Source organism: Nyctereutes procyonoides, unplaced genomic scaffold (genome assembly GCF_905146905.1).
Source record: "Nyctereutes procyonoides isolate TBG_1078 unplaced genomic scaffold, NYPRO_anot_genome, whole genome shotgun sequence".
Taxonomy (NCBI): domain Eukaryota; kingdom Metazoa; phylum Chordata; class Mammalia; order Carnivora; family Canidae; genus Nyctereutes; species Nyctereutes procyonoides.
Window position 1 is genome coordinate 69,147,775 of NW_026575135.1, and position 23,353 is coordinate 69,171,127.

The following is a 23,353-nucleotide window of genomic DNA, read 5'->3' on the forward strand; positions in this document are numbered from 1 at the left end:
GTTTTTTTAACAGAACCCTACATGCAGATACTTCGGGTGTGCTCCCTGGACCGCTCAGCCTGGGAATGTACAGCAAGATCAGACACGGCACCTGCCCTCCAGGAGCTGCCAGCTGAGGCAGGACTCAGAGCCAGATGCACACTGCTGTATTAATGCCTCTGCTCCATGGCACCGAAGGCTACATATTAAACCAGATGCTTCACCATTCTCCTGCACCCTGACTGTCCCCAAACCCGTCCAGTCCTAACAAAGGTCATGATTAATGATGGCAAAGACAACAAAGTCAACAAGAAGGCTACAGCTCGTGTGATTACTATCTGTCTAGCACTGGGCAAAGCATGCAATCCCAGTATAATCCTTATGGCCATTTCACGAGCTATGCCCTCTTCTCCCCATTTGATGAGAAACTGAAGCTCAGAGTGGCTAACAGGTTGTCAGAAGTCACTGGGAAGAAGTTAGGAAAACCTGGGTTCAAATTGAGTTCTGTTTCATACCAGGGCTCATCATCACGGTGTTCAGCCCCAGGGCAGCCAGAGAAAGGAGTGCAGGTCCATCAAACTCATGAGGGGGTGAAGCAGGGAAGGCTACCTGGCAGGATTCTTGGGGTGAATTTTCACCCACCACCAGGATTGGGACAAATAAAGGGGAAAGGTATTCCAGGCCCAGAGGCATGGAACAGAGTGCTATCTTTCAGGAACTGCAAGCAATTGGGTATTGCCAGAGCAGAAGAGATATATTCAGGGCCAAGGCCATAGCTGAGTAGGGCTGACAGGCAGATGAAGGCCAGATCACAAGAGCTGAGTTATGACGCATGTACATTAAAGCTGTCACCCTGACAACAACAGAGGGCCATGGAACGTGATGTGACAGGCTCAGATGTACCTTTGGGGAAGACATTCCTGCTGTGGGGACGATGGACCACCAGAAAGAAATGAGGTGCAGGGGAGAGAGATCAAGCATTAATGTGTATTAAAAATGATGAGGATAAGAAGCAAGGTAGAAATCCCTGAAAGGGGCTTTACATATTTCTCTGAGATGATTCTGTGCTTTACTTACAGTGTTAATGTACTGCATATTAAAAACATATGCAATATTACACTACAATCCATAATTTCACAGATATTATTACTTAAGATGAAACTCAAAGAAGGGAATTAATTTTTTAAAAAATACTGAATCAGGGAGCCTGGATGGCTCAGTTGGTTAAGTGTCTGGCTGTTGATTTTAGCTCAGGTCATGATCTCAGGGTCCTCCCTCAGTGGGGAGTCTGCTTGGGATTCTCCCTCTCCTCCTGCCCCTTCACCCACATGCACACATGCTCTCTCTCTCAAAAAAGATCTTAAAAAAAAGAAAAATACTAAAAATAATAGTCTAAATATTCAAATATAAATAATATATAACATATACTATTACTCTAATATATTTTATATCAATATTTTATATAACATTGTATAATATACAACATATAATTACTGTGTTAGGTTTTACTTAGTATGTTCTATGATATATATTTTATGATTATATATAGCAATATATTGTCACAGGGTAATACAGAAGTACATATTGTAGAAGCATCAAAATATGCTATATATAATATTATATATTATATGTAATACATTGCACATTATAGTACAATATAATATGAAATATAGCATATAATATAAACAACATAAATATAAAATAGTAAATAAATGTAAATAGAGTAGACATTGTAGGAGGACCAGGAAAAAGTTAAAGTTCAGGAAACACAAAACTGAGGTATTTGAGAAAGTCACCAGAAAGCAGGGGTAATGCAAAAGGCACTAAGAAGGAAATGTCTTTAGGATCCTGTGAGTCCACTGGGAGGAAGGGAGGGAGGAGGGGGTGGAAGAAGAGTCAGTTCCCTCCCTGGAACCCTAGGAGGTTGGTCAGGAGAGCCCTTTGCTAGGTAAGCAAATGTAGGGCAAGGAGGAGGCCTGTGAGAATGGTAAGGGGGAAAGGGCCAATAGGCAGCTAGGAGGGGTGATGATTATCTATAGGAAACGGAATTTTAATCATGAGGGAAGAGAAATAAGCAAATCAATCAATTATTCATTCCAGACTTAAAGAAAATTCTGGAAATCCAGACCTAAAGAGAAAACCCAACACTCTTTACTGCTTCCCAGCTTCATGTGTGATTTTTTTTTTCCTGGTAAAATATGGAGGTAGAGAACAGTCAACTATACAACACTTGCTGCAAAGTATGAAACAAGTGAGCCTCCCTTCCCTGATTGAGGCCAGCCACAGCCATGGTGTCCTGGGCCTGACACCACCACCAGCCTAGCTTCCCAAGCCCAAGTTATGGGGCATCAAGGAACAGACAGGACCAGCCTCCCATTACTGGCAGGACCTTGAGCTCTGGGGCTCTCAGACTTCCCACGGAGGTAGTTTCTACTACAGCCATTCGACCCGCCTGGGAGGACCTAAGTCTAACTCCAGTACGCCATTTCACCTCAATCCCAGAAATGCAAGATCCGGCAGGGAGCCTGAGGACTTGGGTCATGCAGAAGACTTTCCTGTATAGAAACCATACTTGCCAGGGATGCCTGGGTGGCTCAGTGGTTTGAGTGTCTGCCTTTGGCTCAGGGCATGATCCTGGGGTCTCAGAATTGAGTCCTGCATCAGGCTCCCTTCGAGGAACCTGCTTCTCCCTCTGCCTATGTCTCTGCCTCTCTGTGTGTGTGTCTCTCATGAATAAATAAAATCTTTAAAAAATACAAAAAAAAAAAAACCCAAAGTCAATGAGAGGATTTTAAAATCCTGCCCTTCTTATCTCATCAGTAAAGAGGGACACATTCGTAGCACTTCACTGTAATGCCCCTCACTGTGGTTATGAAAAAAGAGGACTAGGATCATTGACTGCTTTGACCTCACTGGAAATATACAGGTTATCCCTATACCACTAGAGGACAGAGGAAATTAGCAAAAATTCACCCTCAGCCTGGGAATGCAGCTAGAGCACACCTCACAGAGGTTCTCTGAGCTTCTCAGTTCCATCCCACCAGCCTCCCAAGCCTCTCCCTTTGCAATTGCTTGGTGAACTCCCATGTGGCAACCAGTCCTAATTCAGGTCCTGAAAATGAGCCTTCATCCCACCTGGCATCTCAGTGAGCATCTCCTTGTGGCCACATGCGCTCCCGCACAATGATGCAGAGAAGCCCTTTTGCTACTGGACACACGTTTGCCGCTGACTGTGCTGTGTGGTCTCCACACAGGATGTTCTGACACAGGTTTGAGGGATGGAGTCCTACACTCACATCCGCTTTCCCTCTGTGGCCAGTTACATAAGGCTACAATGAGATGGATTTGGATAAATGATTTTGAAATAATTTTAGCTGCCAGTGAAGCAACTGGCGTACAGAGGATCAGACCAAGCAAAGATCGTGAACACAACAGCAAATGGGCTTGATCTTCATCCCCCAATGCGAGGAACACCCAGGGGATGCATCCGAGGTGTAAAGCAGAAACACGGCCAAAGTCCAATAACTGCCAAGTAGGTACAGTTGTCACAAAGGATAAAAGAGATCATGTAAAATAGATTCGCTGAAGAACAAAAAGAAAATAGAGATGATGGAACCTTTCTAAAATGATACAAGAAATATGTAAGAACCAATCAGCTCCAAATCGAGACTATTTTTTAAAAATAGTTTTCATCCCTAAATGCAAGTGCTATGGTTTCCCCCCCCCCCCACCCCAACAAAACAAGCACATTAGGGATTCCTCTTTGTATCGTTACTGCTTAATTTGTGAAAGTCTGGCCAAATGCACTTTCATTAAGTATCCTTTTTGATATTGACAAATGAGAACAAATAGTGAAGTTCTGGACTGAAATATTAATGAGAAAGAAGTAGAAGTTCTGTTCAAAGTATTTTCCAGCAGCAGCGTTAACTTTTGAAACATCAGCCACAGGTTGAAGCCTGAGCTAAAGCTTTCAACTAACAGCATATTTAACTAAATAAATGTAACTCAAGCTATTCTCATTTCAACAGACAGCATTTCATGCTCCTTGATACAAGGATGTTTCTCTCAAGTAGGGGAAGAGTTACCAATACAAAAATCGACCTATGGCAAGTTTCTAAAAACCAAAACTCTTAGCCTTAAAATTGCATGGCTAAATCCACATAAACAAGTTCTCAGTAAAAGCTTTGCTTGGGCATATGTCTAGAAGTCTAAGGCCTTTGAAAAAGCATGAAGTGATGATTCTAACCCCCACAGCCACCACTTTTATATTGCTGCTTCAGTAACACTCAGCCTAATTTCTATTTTTCAATATTTTAAGTAATCCCTGACCTTAAGAATAAATTCAATAGTAAGACACAATATCCCTTAGCCACTTAGCAAAAAATGAAGCAGTGTAAGCATTTGGTCCTCATGTATTTTTGCACCCTCACCACAGGAGACTCTACTCTGAGGAAACAACTACCCAAGGTCCAGACCATGAGAAACACATGATAGTGTTTTAGTGCTTAATGCCTCCTCCCCAAAATTCAATGTTTGTGTCAAAACTAATATACAACTATTACATAGAACTCCCTAGGAAGACCAAAGCTTTCAGAAGGAAAGAAGGCTACCTCAGTGACCATACAAATGTCAATAGTCAGATGACTTGGAAACAACTCCATCTTGACACCTACTGGACAAAACCACTATGGATAAATACATTATTGGGCAAACATGCTCAGAATAATCCAGAAAGCAAAGGACAAATGATTGCTATAGAACACCAGCTGTTAAAACTTGTCAACAACAGTTTGGTTCAGTGTTCATCATGTCTGAATCCTAGTGTGCTTTATAGATTCAAAAAGCAAAGTCCAAAACTCACCCATCAATAACACATTGTTCAAAAAGAGCCTGGCATAATACAGACTCAACTAATCATTATCTGACATGGAACAGGAGAGATGTAAGCTCTCTGAGAAAAAGTCAATCCAATCACTGAACCCGAGGATGCTTGTCATATTTATATACAAAAATTCTCCATTCCTTCAGAATGTTGCTCTCCAAGCAGTGTGGCAGGGAGTGGTGACCTACTAAACCAAACTCTTGCCAAAGACAAACGCAGTGCAGAAAAAAGCAAGTGTTTTGATTTCCATATCCTGTAGCCCAACAGTGAATATGGAAAGAAATACTGTCAGTTACAGTCCTTTACACGCATGCCTTTGGCTGTTTACTACCTCGCATCCTTTCAGCAGGGATGAATACCAGAACTTTCCATTATCCAAATTATTCCCTTTGCTTACGTTTCAGAGCACCTCACTTAACTCTTTTAAGTCACCAGGGTCCTAATTAGTGATGAGGAGATGCCATCAGCTAGGGCCTGGGTGCCTGAAGGAGTTAATGAAGCTCACAAACAGCTTTACTTTTCAGCATGAAGCCAAATAGATGGTAGGTTCATGGGGGAAATGGCTATTTTGGTAAAAACCGTTAGCCATAACATTATAGAACAGTTTGACACTGGTTAACAGACCTGAAACCTAACAGCCAAAATGAACACTTACCTTCTCAGGGAGCCAATGTGCCCAAAGGGAGCATGTGAAGGAACTCAGTTAAAAATAATATTGGCTGCCCTCAGTAGATATCAAAGCTTGTATTTAAAAAAAAAAATGAACACACATTCTAGATAGTTAAACTAATGAACACTGCTCAAATGCCCAACTTTTTTTTTTCCTGTTCCCATTCATAAGACTTGTAAAAATCAGCCAATCAACCAATCATCACTATTTTCTAAAGTCCAGAGAGGCTAAGCACCAATTGCTTCCCTTCACCCCAACAAACTCCAAAATAGCTAACAATAACCATCAGCCGACGTCGAAATTGCGCTTACCACATGCCAGCCAGGGTTCCAAGTGCTTGGTATTTATACTTTTTAACTCACATAATCCTCATAAGAACCCGATGAGATGATGGGATGAGCACTGGGTGTTATTCTGTATGTTGGTAAATTGAACACCAATAAAAATAAATTTATTAAAAAAAAAAAGAACCCGATGAGAGACATACTCTCTATTCCCTATTTTATAAACAAGGATACCAAAGTACAGAGAGATTAAGTAACTTGTCCAAGGTCACACAGCTAATTAGTGGCAGAGCTGGGTATGAGCCCAGACAGAATGGCTCCAGAGGCAGTGCACAAAGCCACGAGGCTCTGCTGCAGAAAAACAGCAAACAGCTCCAAGGAGGGTCTGATTGCTCTGCTCAATGAGAAAGTTTACAGAGAAAAATTTCAGAAATCATGATTTGTACAGTTTCCTATAATTAAAAAGACTGGGAACAAAGTTACCTTCCAATACCAGCTCTCACACTGTTCCTGCATAACTTTAATTGTTAAACAGGGATACACTTTTACAAACCTGATTAGCTAGTGATTTAGAAACCAAGATCATGGAGAAGTAGGAAAACAAGGCCAACTATACACAAGTAAATTCCCAGACTCTCGAGGTAGTACAGTAAGCCAAATACTAACCAGTATATTTTACCTAGACCTCCAGAAAATGCTATAATGGGTTTCTTAATGAAATGGTTTGTAAGCACCTTAAAAATGAAAGCACCAAGGGCAGCTGGGTTGCTCAGTGGTTGAGCATCTGCCTTTGGCTCAGGTTATGATCCCAGGGTTCTAGAATCAAGTCCCTCATAGGGCTCCCTGCAGGGAGTCTGCTTCTCCCTCTGCCTATATCTCTGCCTCTCTCTGTGTGTCTCTCATGAATAAGTAAATAAAATCTTTTTTAAAAATGAAAGGACTGATACAAACTTTTGGGGGACAACTTAGAAACTGTGAATTGTCTTAAATAATATCCTCAGTAACTTCTCTCCTGGCAATCTTTCCCTTAAGAAATCATCAGAGATGCTCACAAAAGTTCATCTGCAACAGTCCTCATTATAGAAATGATTTTAGGGGCACCTGGCTGGCTCAGACAGGGGACAGACGGTGTTGTGACTCTTGATCTCCGGGTTTTAAGTGTGAGCCCCCACTTGGCTGCAGAGACTAGTTAAAAATAAAATTTTTTAAAAAAATTATTTTAAACAGGGTTTTTTTCTACTTTTTTAGGCTTCCAAAGTAAGGGAAAGGATTAAATTGATTATAGCCATATGATGGGGGAAAAATTGGATCTAGTATTTAATGGCATGGGGAAATCCATAGAAAACCACATGAAAAGAATTCCAAATTTCTTTCTACAGATCTACAGCAAATACCATGTCCATCTACTTTGCGTAAATACATTAGAACACAAATAATAATAATCTCTGGGTGGTAAGACCACACTAACATTCTCGTGTTTTCTTTATTTTACCAATTTTCTAATACAATAGTTATTAATTTTATTCTCTGAACAGGAAAATGAAATTTTTAAGAGGAAAGGCATTTGGTCACAAAGGCTACATCACAATGCTTAAAATAATAAACACTTCAGTCTTGTTTCCTTCTTGGATACTGTTAACAGACGGGGAGATCGCAAGGTTACAGCTCTCACAGTATACGGGGATTCAGCTAGGGATCCGACAGTCTCCATGACATTCTGGTAGAGAAACGTGGGCTGGCTGATAGTTAGGGTTCACAGAGTTGTCATTACTTGAAAGGCTGTACCAAATATCATGAATGAGCAGATGTCTCACAGCAAAAAAAGTTCCTACTTCTGAGCTCTGACCGTGGCTCATGAACTCATGCCTTGAATTCCCAAGGCACATTTTTCAAACTCACAACTAGCCAGAACCCGGGAAGAAGAGTTAAATGTGTCAGTGGCAGGTGTGCAAACCAGGTGGGGCCACTAATATTGACCACATTTCTGGAACACAATTTAGCACGAATTTGCATCTTGCAATGGAGCAACTCTTTAGTCCATCCCACAGCATTTTCTGAACTGAAACATGTGTTTGTCAAGTAAACATTGGAATTACGATTCAAATAATTCTGAGGCTGAAACACTAGTCTGAAACCAAGTTGCTACAGAACAGGGTACTCTTGGTTCAATAGCAATTTTAGGAATCTTACTTGGTGATGGTTCCTATGGCGCAATGACCATTTCAGACCAGTACTAGTCAGTATTGTGTAGCATCTTTGAAGGAGGAAGGTAACAGTTCCATCTGAAAGTACCTGGTGACGTTTCTAACTTTCCCTTTGGAAAAGGGAATTCAGCAGAACAGAGTTCAATACGGAAGAATATGATCAGGGACATTGTAAGTCTGATCAGGAACATTCAAAGAAACTAGGCCTATTTAATTAGGAGGGCATTTAAGGGGAACTAACCATTGCTCTGTGATTCTGTGAAGCGGGGTGGGGGGGGATCAATTTATTCTACTATACTGGAAACTGCAATCTGTCTTCTTTACCACTCCACTGAAACTGCGTCAAGGTCAGCAATGACCTTCAATTTGTCAAATCCAAAAAGACACTTCCCAACCCCATTTTAACTGACTTCACAGCATGTGATACACAGCACTGCACCTTCCTTCACGATCCTGCAATCTCCACATCAGGGACAATTCATCCCATCTCTTTCTGCTCTTCTTCCTTACACAACCTCTAGATGTCTAAGGTTGATCAACGCTTGACCTTCTTCTCATCTTTATTCTCACTCAGTGACTTTATCCATTCTTTTCTTGTGAACCCTAGCTTTCCCTGCAAAATCAGAAGCCTTTTAAATGTGTTCTGCCAAAACAAACTCCCACCTCCCCATCCTTACCCTTCACTGTGGGTCTTCCTCTTCTCAGCACCATGCATTCAGCTGCCCCAACCAGAACCCTTGGATCTGTCTTTGCGACATCCCTTGTCTCCACCTGTCACATCCCATCCAGGGCTAGGAAGTACACTCTACCTCCAACACAGGTCTCAGGTCCGACCATGAACATCACCTTCCACTGTGGCATGGCTGGCCAAGAACATCCTAAGGATCTCCAGACCAGTCTCCACACAACATCAGCAAAAAGTCTGCTTAAACAGTATGTTAAATCATGACTCTCCCATGCTTTAAACTCTTTAATGACTTCCCCCACCATGCACTTGACAAAGAAGGAAAAAAAAAAAGCCTGAAATCCTTATCATGGCCCCACAACTCTGTAGTATGAGAATCCTGCATCCTCCCTCACTCCACCCAGTACTGTCCTCCTGTTCTCCCCCAACTTGGGCCACACTGGTTTGCTCTCATTTGTTTAAGTGCAGGAAACTCCCTTTGGTCCCAAGGCCTTAGCACAAACTGTTCCCACAGACTCTGCCAATTGCTGACAACTTCTTTTCTTGTAGGTCTCAGTTTCAAAGTCAAATCCCTAGAGAATGCTCCCCCTGATTACCCTCGGATATGTACCACCGCCCATTCCTCCAAGTACTTTCTATCTCAGCCCTTACAGCCCCCCTGACAACACTGATCACAACTAGCAAGGATTGTGTTTCTTAACATGTGCCTCTCTAACTCAACCTTGTGTCCTTGGAATGTCACTTCCAAGAAGGAAAGGGACCTTCCCGTCTTCTCCTCTATCAGATCTGCAAAGCTCAAAAACATTTAAAATGTTGAGCATGCAAGGAATAAAACCAGAGCTGACCTCAACGTAAAGAAAATCTTCTTAAAATTAAGAGTTGTCTGGCAGTGGAACAGCCAGCCATGTACAGGCCAACTGCCAATCATGGGAAGAGGGTGCAAGCAGAAAAATGGGTGACCACTTTCATCGAAGATGACATCAAGGGCTTTCCCATGCTGACTGGGATACTGGGCCAGGTAATTCCCTCCAGGTACTTGCTAGTTTTATAAATAGAATTCTTAAGGAGTTTCGGGGTTAAAAATATACTCCCAAAGCAGCAGACATCCTATTGTTTTTTTTTCTTGAGCAGCAATTCATTCAAAAGTAGCCTCACAAAGCCACTTCATATCCTGACCATAAGTAACTTTCTGAAATTGAATCAGCACAGGCTCCCTCTGCATGCCCTGCTAGATGTGGTTTGGGACAACGGCAGCCCACAGCCCTCTTCTTCCCCAGCTGTACAAAACGTGGCCCAGAAATAAGCTGGCAGATCACAGAAACCCACTTGTGGTACACCTAAAGTTGCACTTTTCATTCATTTGTGATGCTGCTCTGTAAACATACCACGATCACTTTATTTAGTGTCATACCCATTAATAATGCAGAGATCTTCACACGGGCAGGCAGAGAAAATTAGTCCTGAGTGATTTCGTTACTACAGCGTATACATAAGTCAAAGGGACCGAGAGTCCCATTACAAGTGATATAGGAAGCTACTGGCAACATCGGTATCAGCCCAGGAGCTAACCACCACACAACAAAGCAATTCAGGCAAGTTCCCTGCCTCCCTATCTTTTGGAGTCTTACAAGTTAACTGGTAATTCTCATCTACCTCACTGACAAGAGCAGAGACCTTTTGAAGAACCAATTAAAGATTCCCTCCCTCTACTCTCTCAGTTTCCTTCATCTCTGAATTTAAGTAAGAAAAAATTAAAATGTGGCAAATATTTGTCTCTGGTGGCATCTTTACACTGACTGTTAAATTTGTCAACAGATCATTATAAGGTACCACCAGACACCACACAGTGCTACAAATAAACCTATGAGGCCATGAGCTTTGTCCTTACATTTTTTTCCTTCAAAATAGTTTTTTATAGAAAAATAAACCTTTTTAGACTTCAAAAAGCTAAAGATATTTAAAATCCCTTTTTTTAATATCTGGGGTTAACAATGCTGTGGGGGAATAATGTGTGAGGATGTGGTGAATGTAAAACTTTTTTGAAGGGCTGGTGGGCAATACCTTTCCATTTCAAACACAAACGCCCTTTGATTCAGCGATCTGACAGATATTTACCATATGCACATACTCTAATTAGTAGTTTAAAATAAGCACACAAGAATGTTCATTTGTAGTCCTGCCTATAATAGCAAAAACCTAGAAAACTCAAAATGCCTATCAGTGAACGCAGTACATCCATAAAATAAGATCACGTGCAGGTGCTAAAAAAGAACGAGACAGGTGTTTATGTGCTGAGGAGGAAAAAACTCCAAGATCTATCAGGAAATAAAAGCAAGGTTTGTCTGTATCTAAACACATCTAAATATTCAATTCTGAAAACTCTGGAAGAGTATACGAGAAACTTCAAAGTGGCTGCCCCTCAGAAATAGGTCTGAAGGTAGAGAGGATGTGCCTATCACATTTCTTTGAAACTCTTCTGTACTGTTTATTCTTACTATATGTATTATTATTGTATGAATAATAATAGCTATATGCCATATTATCTGCGTGGTCTGGAAGCATCCGCTTGCTCTGTGTAGAAGTGGGAAAGTGAGCATCCTTTCCTTTCCAGGAACCACAAGGCAAAATCAGAGTTTACAAAGTGGGTGCCTAGCCACTCCTCTCCAACCAGAGCCTTTCAGACACTGCTAAGGCCCTTGCTTTCACTCACTCCTTCCTCTGTGCAGCCTAGATGCATGAGCAAAGAGAAAGTTTAATTTCTATTTTTCCAGCTTTAGATCTATGTCACCCATCACTAAAAAGCTAACTTGAAAGAGGAGTTTAGCGCATTGCAAGAGATACCAAAGAACAACAAGTGTTTTCCTTTAATGCTACTTATTATATAATTATGCTTTTTCCAAGACAAAATCAAACAAAAACATTCAAAGTATGTACCAGCGATTCTTCCAAATCCCACAAAAACCTGGAGGATCGAGGTCCAAGGGACTTTCTTGATTTAGAATCTTATGTTTGTCTATCTCAAAATACTACCCAACTCTTTCAACTAAAATTGCTTCCATATGAGAAATTCTAGTATACTGAAGTTGAAAAGATGGAAGTGAAATCTATGTTCAAATTTTCTGATGTTGAAGATTTTAAATGGTAGTTGAATTTGATTGTGTACTTGTTCCTTCCATCCCAGACATATTCCTGATCCCACAGAGGAGAGGAGGCAAAAAGGAAAGTCATAAGATGTCATCCCTCTGTTGTTATTATTTGACCTGAGACATAAGAAGGCAAAGCCACTTATTTAGTATCAAGTGACCTTTCCAAATCACATTAAAACACACACACACACACACACAAAACAATCCCCAGAATCCCCAGAGTGCCTTTTCTTTGTTGGAAGGCTGTGGCATTTTACGCATTTCTTTTTACATCATTCATTCTTGGATGGGTTTTTTGTTTATTTTTGTTGTTGTTGCTTTGGCTTTACTGATGGATGTAGAAAGTAAAGCCAAATGTCTACTGGAAAAAGGTCTAAGATCTACTTAGCTGAAGACCTGCTCCCACTAAATCTAATTTTGTATAAGCATTCTGACACATAGATTCACAATAGTGATTTCATCTTGGGTGGGGGCGGGGTATTCAAACAATTAGTGACATGGACAAACTAAGGCCTGATGCACAGAGCTGTCTGTGGTGCTGAAAAATGATACCAAAACAGCAATGTACTGAGCTCTGTTCTTCCAAAGCCTCCTCATTGCACTATTTTAATTCAAGCACTTCCGACCATGACTCACCTGAACCATCTTATTTTGCCAAAGTGTGTATAAACATTTTATAAAAGGTCACACTGACTTGCTTTCCAAGGTTCTTCATGGAAATGTCAGGGCCTCCCCAAGCTTCGTTAAGCAATTCCGGTGGACAGAGAGCCAGAACATATCTATGACACTTTGTCTGACTGCAGTGAGAAATCATACCATATACCAGAAGCCCAAACTAGCTAGCTCTCCCTATCCAATCGTCATGCTAGTATGCTAAATGGAAAAAGAAAAACTGTCATTTTAGACTACATGCTCCATCCAAAGACATGCTCTGATTGGCAATATAACCCCTACACTTATTTCTTTCCCTCAAAGGTACTCCGTATGTTTGGAGTTGTTAACAGTAAACTGACAAGTGCCTACTTACTTAAAACTTATGAAACAAATACACCTAGAGCAGTGACATCAATAAGTAAGAAAGGGGCACAATGCATAATTTTCCAAACATAGATAACGTAAGCCTGTGTGCTTAGTTTCACTAAGCTTCAGGGTCAACTATTTTGGCAGCATGGCTGACTCTAATATCTGGATAAATTAGTACATTTTTTTCTGTTTCTTGACTTCTAGCTCAGGGTCCTCATGTTTATTTGGTCCTCTTCCATTTTCAATTTTTTTAAGAAGCATCTCAGATAAGCATCTGGAGCTTCAGCATAAGGAAGAAATCCCCCCTCAGATAAAACACTGAGTGGAAAAGCTATAACCAAAACAACTGAATGGTACTATCCAAGCATCTATTTTGAAATTCTCTTAAGTGTGTTTTTTTTTTTTAAGATTTTACTTATTTATTTATTAATGAAAGACACCGAGAAAGAACGCCAGAGATTTAGGCAGAGGAAGAAGCAGGCTCCATGCAGGGAGCCCAATGTGGGACTGGATTCCGGGACTCCAGGATCACACCCAGAGCCAAAGGCTCAACCACTGAGCCACCCCAGCAACCCATATGTGGCTGTTTTAACAGATACTATATCATGCAAAATAAACCCAATTTTTAAAAAAATCCAATATTCTGGGATATTTATGTTGAGTAGAGAAGTAGAGAAGAATAAAGAAGTTCACTGTGCTTGTAAGTTTTAGAGGAACAACCCAAGTCCTCATTTTTGCCACCAATGCTATTCATCTTCTAATCAATATTCCCATGCATTTGTGCAACAGACATAGTCCTCAAAATGAGCCAGTGAGTGGAATTCCAAGTGTGAAAAACCCATAAAAATATGATTTCTTGTATTTTTATTAGTTTCTAGAAGTTTCAAGAGTTCTAATATGGTATCAAAAAGTTTTAATAACACATAATTAACATTTGGGCTATTCTTCACAAATTCCTATAAGTTACTTTTTAAAAATCTCCCAATAATTCTTTAAAAATCAGTGTTTTCAGGAAGACACTTTGCCCTCGATGGGACTATCACCCAACGTCTCCCCAACAAATGCCTGTTTAGCTGTGTGCTTTTCAGAAGGAATGGACAGTTGTACAAAGCTAATGCTCAATAGAAACATCAGCAATTTCTCTTTCACAGTGAACAAAGTAAAACCACTCCAGGCACCAAGAAAAAAAAAAAAGTTGTTTTAAGTTACTTGATTTTTAAAAATACCTGCGATGATTTTACAACCACCTTTTAAACTTAACCTATTCATATGACGAACTTTTAGATTTAGAGAAAGACACCATGAACCAAAAACTGTCTATGCTTCAGGGCCGCTGGCAAGTACCAGACCACACCACCGCAGGAAATCAAGCTGGACTAGAAAGTAGAGGACAGAGCCAGGTCACATTCTGCCCTGCCCAGCTGTGTGATCCAGCCAGCCATGCACCTCTTCTCACTTTGGGCTCCCCATCTTTAAACTGAGTCAAAATACCATTAATTCTATTTTGTTCCTCCCAGCTCTGAGTGTCTACTCTTGAAGCCAAAATGAGAAGATGGACTCATTATGTGTAAGTCACATTTTAGTATCAATTAAAAACGTTTGAAAGAATCTCAGAAGACCACTATCACAAGCACCGAATCAAAATGGGCCTCCGTGTCAATTAGTGAAATGTTAGAGTTCTGGTACGGGTCTGTCTTGTTTTGCCAGTGCAGCTTTATTACTTACCTCTAAATGTGCTCCCTCTAATTCTCATTTTCTAACTTTCTCCTTTCAGAAGGACACTGTTCCAAGTCTTTGCAAATGTGAAAATGAGAAGAGGTCATTCTCCCCGCTCATTCAGGGTCATGGGCATCTTTGTTTGCACAATAGTTAAAATTGGTTTCTTTGTGCTTGCTAATGACTAACCTCAAACTGAATTAACATAATTAGTATTAAATTTAAATGGCAAGTTCTATATGATGTTTTAAATTTAAAGGCAAACCCGAAATTTAAGGGTTTAAGAGTTCCAACAACTAACTGCCCCCCCCCAAAAAAAAATAAATCAGAAAATATGTATCAGTGTAAATTCTAAACTAGAAAATCCCAATCTTATCTTACTTCATTTTTGGAAACTCGAGTCATTTTAATTCACAAACCTTAATATTCCTTTGACTGAAGCCTACAGGAAATAAAACAACTCAAAAGATAACCTATGAATTTTATACGAGTATTCTGAAATTGTTAGTAATAGCCAAATCCAACAATAGAGTTCCTGGCTGCATTTAAACAAAAACATTTCCTAACAAGACTGCTCACAAGGGCAGTGGCCTTTGCTCTTAAATGACATTTTTTTAAAAAGGCAGTGTAATGACTGCAGCTAAAAATCTACCAAACTACCACATATACAGAATTTGTATTCTGACCTTTGTATTAGAACAGTTTTTTTTTTTTGTTTTTTTTTTTTGTTTTTTTTTTTTTCCTTTAATGCTTGGGGACACAGAAAGAGTTTGAGCTTTTCTTGGGTCTTATTTACATACACTAGCTAGGAATATCATGAGCCTATTTTCTTCTCTAAGCTACATTATAGAAGATGATATAGATAGATGGAGACTATCTTCCATAATGATGCACCCACTGGGGATAGGTGTATCAAATGAGACTTCGTGTTTACCCTACAGATGAAGGCTAGGACAAAACTGGCCTTAGGGAAAACAAATGCTGGGTCTGATTTAGGGAAGGATATCTGCCTGAAGAACAGAGGGGAAAATCTTCGAGGGTCTAACAAATACAACCCAGGGGCAAATGCATATTTACATGCTGCACTGTTTTGTTTTGGACTTCTTGAAAGAACAGGTCAGGTGCTAAGGCAAGACTAGAGCATGTGCCTCCTGTAACGTCAAGCAAGGACAGGAGGGTATGGAAAAAGCTGCCTCGCGCTTCTCCAGGCTGGCGGCAGCGCTCTGGGTCATTCACAAAGAGCAGAATCTAAGTTACCTGTATTTCCCTGGCGTGGTACACGATGATCAGCCCGAGCAGGATGATTGTGGAGAGACTGATAAGGCATTTCAGAGCTAAGGAATACAGTGACGCCTGCAACACAGTCAGACAGAAGCACTTTTAGGAAACCAGTACTTTTAACCACCTTCCAGGACCAGGACCACCCCCACCCCCCACCCCCGCCCCCAACGCCGGAGTGGGGGTCGGTCAGTCCCCGGCCTGTGAGGTTGAACTCCCAGGAGGAGGAGGAGGGGAGCACCTGTCTTGGCCCTGTGATCTCTCAGATCACTTGGCCTCAGAGGGCAGTGAGAGGAGAGCGGGGGCAGGCGGAGGGCCGGGCGGCGCGTCGGGGCCATCACAGGCTCCAGCACCGATCCCGGGCTCTTGAAGCCCAGCGGGAGTTAATCCCGAGTTTAAGCGCCCTGGCTTGAAAGGGTCTCCTAAATCCCGAGCACCTGGAAAGGAAAACAGCGAGGCCCGCCCGCCTCCCGGAGCCAAATATCTGATGTCCCCCACGCGCTGGACGCTCCCTGCCTTCAGAACTTTGGCTGCGCGCGGAAAGGCTTTCGGCCGAGAGCTGCCCCGCGGCGCGGCTCAGGGGTGCGCGCCCGAGCGGTGCTCGCCGTCCCGGCGGGCGGGCGGGCGACTCCGACCGTCCCGGGGGGCTCGGGGCTGGCGGACAGGGAGTTCCCACCAGGGCCCGTCCCAATCAGCCGGCCCCCGGCCCCGGAACGCTGGGCGCGGGCTCGAGCGCCTACCTTGTCGTAGGCGCCCCACGACAGCTCGGTCTCGATGACCATGACCACGATGCCGAACATGCCGAAGATGAGCGCGTAGTCGCTGAGCCGCTTGCGCTTCTCGAACAGGGCGCGCCGGTGGCCCAGCTTGTAGCCGATGTTCTGGTTCTTCTTTTTGCTGGACTTGGCGCCGCTGCTGCTGCCATGCCCGCTGCCGCCGCCGCCGCCGCCTCCAGCGCTGCCGCCGCCGCCGGCTCCGTAGATCGCCAGGTTATTGGAGTTGTTGTGCTCCGGCTTGGACACCACGATCTCCGGGGCTGAGGACGAGGCGGCGGCGGCGGCGGCGGCGGCGGCTGCAGACGGGGAGGACGCGCCGCCGCCGCCGCCGCCGCCGCCGCCGCCTCCGACCGGCGCGGGGGGCTGTAGGGGCTGCGCCTCCGAGTCCATCTCGTGCAGGTTCCGGCGGGACGCGCTCAAGTTGCTGAGCGGCCGCATGACGCCCCCGTTGTACCTGCAGCTGCTCATGGCTATTTCGGTGAAGGGGTTGCTTTCGCGGCGCGCCTGGGGCTGGTGGTGCTGGTGGTGCGCCGGGTGCGGGGGGGGGTGGTGGTGCGAGAGCGGGGGCCCGGAGCCCAGGCTGCCGAGGCTGCCCGTGGGGCTGGCGGCGGGCTGCAGGCTGTGGCACTGGTGGTACTGGGAGGCGGGCGCCGGCTGCTGCGTGTGCTGCTGCCGGAGCGCACTGGCATGGCTGGACGGCGTCAGCTCGCTCACATTGAGCTGGCTGCCCCGGCGCGACGAGCAGCAGCAGCAGCACGACGAGCCCGACAGCGGGGAAGAGGCGCGGGTCCGGAAGGCGCCGCCGGGCGAGGAGGTGCGGAGCAGCAGGGACAGGTTATCCCCCGCCCCCGCCCCCGCCGCCGGGGCGCCGGAGGAGGCGCAGCTGTTGCACCGGAGGCATGGGCTGCTGCCGCCGCTGCCCGGCTGCTGGTGCGCGAGGTGCGGGTGGTGCTGAGCGTGCGGGAGGGACGCGAAGGGCGGGCACGGCTTGTCCTGGCTCTGCTGCTGCTGCTGCTGCTGCTGCTGCTGGCAATGCAGGTGTGAAGAGCGCGGCGGCGGCGGCTGCTCTGAGAAGAAGCCGCGCTGGAACTGCAATGGGGTTTCCATGTCGGGGCTGTTAAAGCTGCAGGGAGACCAGGCGGTGGTGCACCCTGCGCAATGCGTTATGGTCGGGAGCGGGGACTCCTGCTGCTGGTGCGAGGAAGGGCCCATGCCGGCTCCGGTAGAATCCAGGCGGCGAGTCCGATTGGTCGCGCGCACCAAAACAATGGGCATGACATCACCTGCGGGGACCGAGACGGAGTTGCGGCGCGCGGCTTCGGGGAGCGCGTGTGTGACAGCGAGGCGGGGAGGGGGGGGGGGGGAGGGGGGGTCTGCAGGATGGGAAGGAACCTGCTGGTCGGGAGCGCCGGGGAGCACCACCCGGGCCGGGCGGCAGGGGCTAGCCGGGGACAGGGGCGTCCCCGCTCCCGCCCGCCCGCCCGCCCGCCTCCCTCCGTCCCTCCGTCCCTCCCTCCGTCCCTCCCGCGCCGCCGCCCCCCTAGCGAGGGCCGGTCACCCGCGCCGGCCGCTGCAGCACGTCGGGCCACCCCGCCGCGGGCCCTGCCTCTCGTCCGCCCGCCCGCGCGCGCCTCGCCGGGCCTCACGCCCACCTCGGCCCGGTCGCCCCGCGGGGAGTGGGCCGCCGGCTGCCGGCTGCCGGCCAGAGGCCTGCGGGGGCACCCTCCCGGGAGAGACAGAGTTCGGCGACTCGCTGCGCCAGTGCGGCAGGGCCCTGGGCCGGCGGCCGCGAGCTCCGAGCGGGCCCCACGCCGCGAGCGTCCCCGGCCGCTGGGCTCCTCGGGATCCGCGTGGCCGCGCTCCGGCCCGAGTGCGCCGCGGCGCGGGGAGGGTTAACCGCCTGCGCGCCCGGGCCGGGGGAGGGTGGGGGCGGGGCCGGAGGAGGGGATCCCCGCCGTCCGCGGGCGGAGCCGGCGCGGGCTTCCCGGGTCCCCCTGGCGGGGGCGGAGGGCTTTCCCCGCTACCGCGGGCTCACACCGGCGCCTGCTGCCGTACGCGAGGGGCTGGCGCCCCCGGCCGCCGGGCTCCCGCGCTCCCGGGCTCCCGCGCTTCCCGGCTCCGGCGCTCAGGCCCTCCGGCCGCCCCGGTGGGTAGGTGCGCGGGCTTCTGCGGCGGCGGAGCGGCGGCTCGCTCGAGGGGCTGGGGGCTGCTCCGCGGCCGCCCGCCGCCGGCGTCTCCTCTGTGCTCTTCCTCCTCCCCACCTGCAAAGCACAGACACCAAGTAAAGGCGGGTCTCGGCGGCGCCCAGCGAGCGCCTCCTCGGCTCGGCCCGGCCCGGCCCGGCTCGGCTGCGGCGGCTGGTGGGCGAGGGGCCTGGCGCGGGCGGAGTCGCGGGGCTGCGAGATCCTCCGTAACCGAGACCCCGGCCGAGTGTCCACGCCGGGGCCAGTGCCGGGGCTTGCGAGAGCTCGCTAAGAATCGTCTACTTTCTGATGAACCAATAAAAATTGCATTTTGTGTTCTCAACGAATTCCCTGCAGTGTCTCCTCTTAGGGGATATACCAACCCGGAGCGGCAGGGGACCCTTTGCTCCTGCTCCTGCTCCACCTTGGGTGCTTCTCGGTCGTGTTTCTTTGTAAACTGAAATTCCCCTCTCCCCGAAAAGGACGTGAACGAAACAAGCCAGCCGAATATCCGGGATTCTGACGCATGATTTCTGTGATCGAGATTATAATGAATTAGACCAAGGAATGAGAGTGTAAGCAGATCACCCTCATTAGGTAATTGGAATTCTCAGCTGGATCCGATTTCTTGATATTCTACTCGGCAGCTGCCCTAAAGTTGCTTACCTTGTCCTAAGAGTGGGTGTGCGCGCGCGCGTGCGTGCGCGTTTTCAATGCCGTGGAGTGAACGATTCATTTTAGGATATCCTTTGGACACGGGTTAGGCAATTTTAATGTTTTGTTACATGCAAGTAAACATCCGGAAGGAAAAAAAAAGGGGGGGGGGGACGGGGTTGTTTTTAGGCCCATTATTCCTCCGCTTAACATAATGAGTATTGTCAGAAATTTACATTTTTCGATTGCCTTGGTCAAGAGTAGAATGTGAATAGCTAAAAAACAGAGACAGCATTTTATTTTCATACTCTATCCTGATTTCTGGCAATTCAATAAAATTTACTTAGAATTATGAAGTTTACTGAATCACTGGGATGGCTGAGGAGATAGTGCATGAATTGCATGGTGAGCATGACCACTAAAAACAATTCTAATAAGCTGAATTTGAAATTATAAGGAAAGCTTTCAAATTAAGTTATTCGCCTTAGGATGTGAGACAAAATGCAACTCAAGCACAAAATCAATCATACATTTATTTCCACTTTGTAATACATTCTATAGACTTCTAGCTCTTGCTCTATGCAACTGAGTTGAATGAAAAGTTTGATTTTGTTTTATGAATTAAATTCTTCAAGGAGGGCACCTGGGGGGCTCCGTGGTTGAGCATCTGCCTTTGGCTCCAGTCATGATCCCTGGGCCCTGAATCAAATCCCGCATCAGGCTCCCCACAGGGAACCTGCTTCTCCTTCTACTCATGTCTGTCTGTCTGTCTGTCTCTCTCATGAAAAATAAATAAAATATTTTTAAAGAATGTTCTTCAAGGAAGTGTTCCCATGGTAAATTACTTTCCTTAGCATTTCATAAATTTAGATGAAAGATGACACAGATGCCTCCCCAAATATCAAGATTGTTGCCAGCAATCAAATTTGATGTAAGGTTTTAGAATTACTAAAATACCATAGGTAATGGCTGTATTCTATTTGTCAAACTGATGTTCTCAAATAGCAAGGTCAAGTCTTCACACAGAGGATGCATAAACAAAATAACAGGGACACAATATTGTGTCTTTTGCCCTCTATATTTCTATGCCTTGGTACGGGATTAGGCGCAGTGACATTAATCATGTAGAAACAAAGAGTGTTTACGAAGACTTATGACAATGATATATGGAGTTCCTATAGCTCACAAAGGGGGCTCAGGGTGAGGATGGGAGGCACAGAGTAAGAAAGAAATGGAGATTTGACCCACAGCATGAGGAATTGTCAGGATACCAAAACTCAGATTCATAATGTTTCTGCTCAGCCAATATTAAAAAAAAAAAAAAAAACTCATGAAAAAATATTGTGAAACTCATTGTGACTGGAGAGAGAAGTCAGTCAGATACATATCAACTTTCTGTTTTAAGGAATCATCTGATCACATACACCCAAAAAAATTGCCTTACTAATAAATGTCTGTGTTTGGAGAGTATGGTAATCCTCTATCAGTATTATCATGAAAAACCACAAGATGCCCCCTAACACCTTCACGTTTCATTTTTCATCTGTGACCTCATAACTTGCGGGTTTGGGGCATCTTACACTATTGGGTTATGACAGGGGCACATTTAAGAAGTTCCTGTTTTCATCATTCTTCTCTTCTTTATAATATTAACAAATGAATTGCAAACTTAGATGTCAACCTTTAAAATACGGATACCATAATTTTGCCTTTTTTCCTATAAAGGATTGTAGAGATTACATGTAACCAAGTCAAGCAGTTGCAACAAAGACAATGTTGTCCCATGGGGATGGCGCTGGGCAGGTAATAGATATTCATTGATATCTGTAAGAACAAGGAGGGAGAGAGGAGCGAGGGAGAGAATGAAGTTTGAAAGAAAAGTCACAGAACAATGCCCTGTAACCTCTGACCATAAGGTTTTAGAAAATGACATTTGCTTCTCTTTCTGCCGCTGAGATATAGAAGTGCTGGAATTTCTCTAGTTTAACACCAGAGGTCATACTCATCCACAAAATGCATTTAGAATCTCATCAATTAGTCACCTTCATTTCCAGTATCATTTTTTTTAAATTACTTTTTTTTTTTAAATTCTAGACTAGAACAACCGTGTCCCCATGTCTGTGGTATTTCAAGATTGCCAATATGCACATACACATAAGCCCCTTCCCACCCCCTCCCACGCATGCTTAACAGCAGTCTTAGAAAATCTGTTTTCCCAGACCACAGGGGCTTAGAAAAAGCTGTAGGTCCTTTGTACTCGGATCCCTTCCTTTACCCAGATTGACGTTATGCCACCGTTTACAATTCTCTTTTTCCTAGAAATTATTTGTGCGCGCTCTCTCTCTCTCGGTTCATTCTTCCTTCCAAACCAGGACTCCCCTGAATTTGGATGTTTCTAATCTATTTCCAGAGGCAGGCAGAGCAAGTGAGGCAGGGAGCCAGGGCATCTGTTACCCACACTGAGAAGTCTGAGGGAAACTCTGACCTACAAAGTAAATGTTTTTCTGAGATTTTCTTTTTTCTTTACCCCAGTGAGAAAATTATTTGGTAGTGCCAGAGAGGCTGTGATAAGACACAGCCTCTCTGAACTTAGTTCATATAGCAGTAAATACAAATGCAGAATCAGGGAAACATCAGAATTATTTTCTTAGCCCAGTAACAGGCCCACATTTCCCAAAACAGAACCATTAAAAGGCCATAAGAACAGTTCTTTTTAAACCACAGATTGTCCTAACTTCGCAAGAGAGAATCCATATTTGATTTGAAGAAAACTTAAGAATAATTATTATATGTATTCTTTTTACTTCTGCATCATGATCAGAAAGTGTCAAGACCTGAATGAGCTTACTGGTGACAGTCTTGTTCATTTTTAGCCACAGTGCTATTGTTCAGGGACTAATTATCATGTTGGGGCCTATTCATTAACTTCATCAACTTTCCAAATTTTTTCTACTCTCATCTTTGTCTCCAGCTGATTGGCATTATCTGCCAAAGTCTCAGCAGCACCAGCAAAAAAAAAAAAAAAAAAAAGAAGAAGAAGAAGCAGGTATACTAGTTTTGCTAGAACTAAAGTATGTTACATAATAATTAAATAGGTTAAATAATAATAAATAATCAGGTTAAAATTATTGACTAGGATAGGTCTTTTGAAAATAGTCTGCAATTTCATAAATAAATATCCCTTGGCAGCTAGAACCACACATCCAGATCTAGAAAGTCATTTAAAACCAAAAAAACAAACAAAAAATCTTAAAGGGCAGCAGCCCCTTCTAGTTCAGAAAGCTCCTTTGTTGTGTTATTTGCATTTCCCAAGAACCCTTATGGAAGGTAGGAGAGTTTTCATTATCCTCTCCATTTTACAGGTAAGGAATTTAATACTGGAGATATGCTTGGGCTACCCCAGGTCACACACAGGAGTAGCAAGGAACCACCAGACTTCAAACACAGCCTTCAAAGTTTGGCTGCTGAGTCTCTTTCGCATACTTCTAGCATTTCCTCCATAGCAGAAGAATAACCTGTTGACTCATACAGGCTTGTACTCCACTAGTCATCCAGGAATGGACAGTAGTGGCTTGTCATTACCACTTACTTCCTTTGAATGGCCACTGGCATGGCTGGGATTCTGTGATTCTTGACTGTTGTCCTCTTGTCGACTTCATCTGATCATCAGAATAATTTATAAGGATCTATTACAAGTCTGCGTAAAATGGCACTGCTGTATGCATGAAGGTCCAAGGGGCCTACTTAAAAAATAGATTCTGGGCTATTTATACAGTTTTCTGCCCACTTTGCTGGCTGGTCTGGCATTCCTTATTGTTGGCAACATCCCTCGTAGAAGCTGAAGGCCAGTGAAGAGTATATATTGGCACAAAC

At 44.9% G+C, this 23,353-nt stretch overlaps 2 protein-coding genes across 2 annotated transcripts in view; both read right to left on the reverse strand.

Annotated features, from left to right (window-relative positions):
- KCNN2 (potassium calcium-activated channel subfamily N member 2) overlaps positions 1-17,891 on the reverse strand; it is a 142,184-nt gene extending 124,293 nt beyond the window's left edge. Inside the window, exons 1-2 of the mRNA XM_055302822.1 lie at positions 16,608-17,891; positions 15,847-15,942 (exon numbers count right to left, since the gene is read on the reverse strand). Of these exons, the coding sequence (XP_055158797.1) occupies positions 15,847-15,942; positions 16,608-17,855 (1,344 nt within the window). The 5' untranslated portion in view covers positions 17,856-17,891. The remainder of the gene's footprint in view (positions 1-15,846; positions 15,943-16,607) is intronic.
- Positions 17,892-18,674: 783 nt separating this feature from the next.
- LOC129494643 (translation initiation factor IF-2-like) lies at positions 18,675-19,562 on the reverse strand. Its single transcript, XM_055301538.1, has 3 exons — positions 19,493-19,562; positions 19,210-19,359; positions 18,675-18,904 (listed from the first exon to the last, which is right to left on the reverse strand). The coding sequence occupies exons 1-3, from the start codon at positions 19,560-19,562 to the stop codon at positions 18,675-18,677; spliced, it is 450 nt and encodes a 149-aa protein (XP_055157513.1).
- Between the last annotated feature and the right edge of the window lie 3,791 nt (positions 19,563-23,353).

Coding starts and splice junctions, on each gene's coding strand:
- LOC129494643 (XM_055301538.1), bottom strand. CDS start 19,562: ATGAATCGTTCACTCCACGGCATTGAAAACGCGCACGCACGCGCGCGC. Junction 19,360..19,492: donor ACACCCACTCTTAGGACAAG/GTAAGCAACTTT, acceptor TCTCGATCACAG/AAATCATGCGTCAGAATCCC. Junction 18,905..19,209: donor AGGGTCCCCTGCCGCTCCGG/GTTGGTATATCC, acceptor TGTGCTTTGCAG/GTGGGGAGGAGGAAGAGCAC.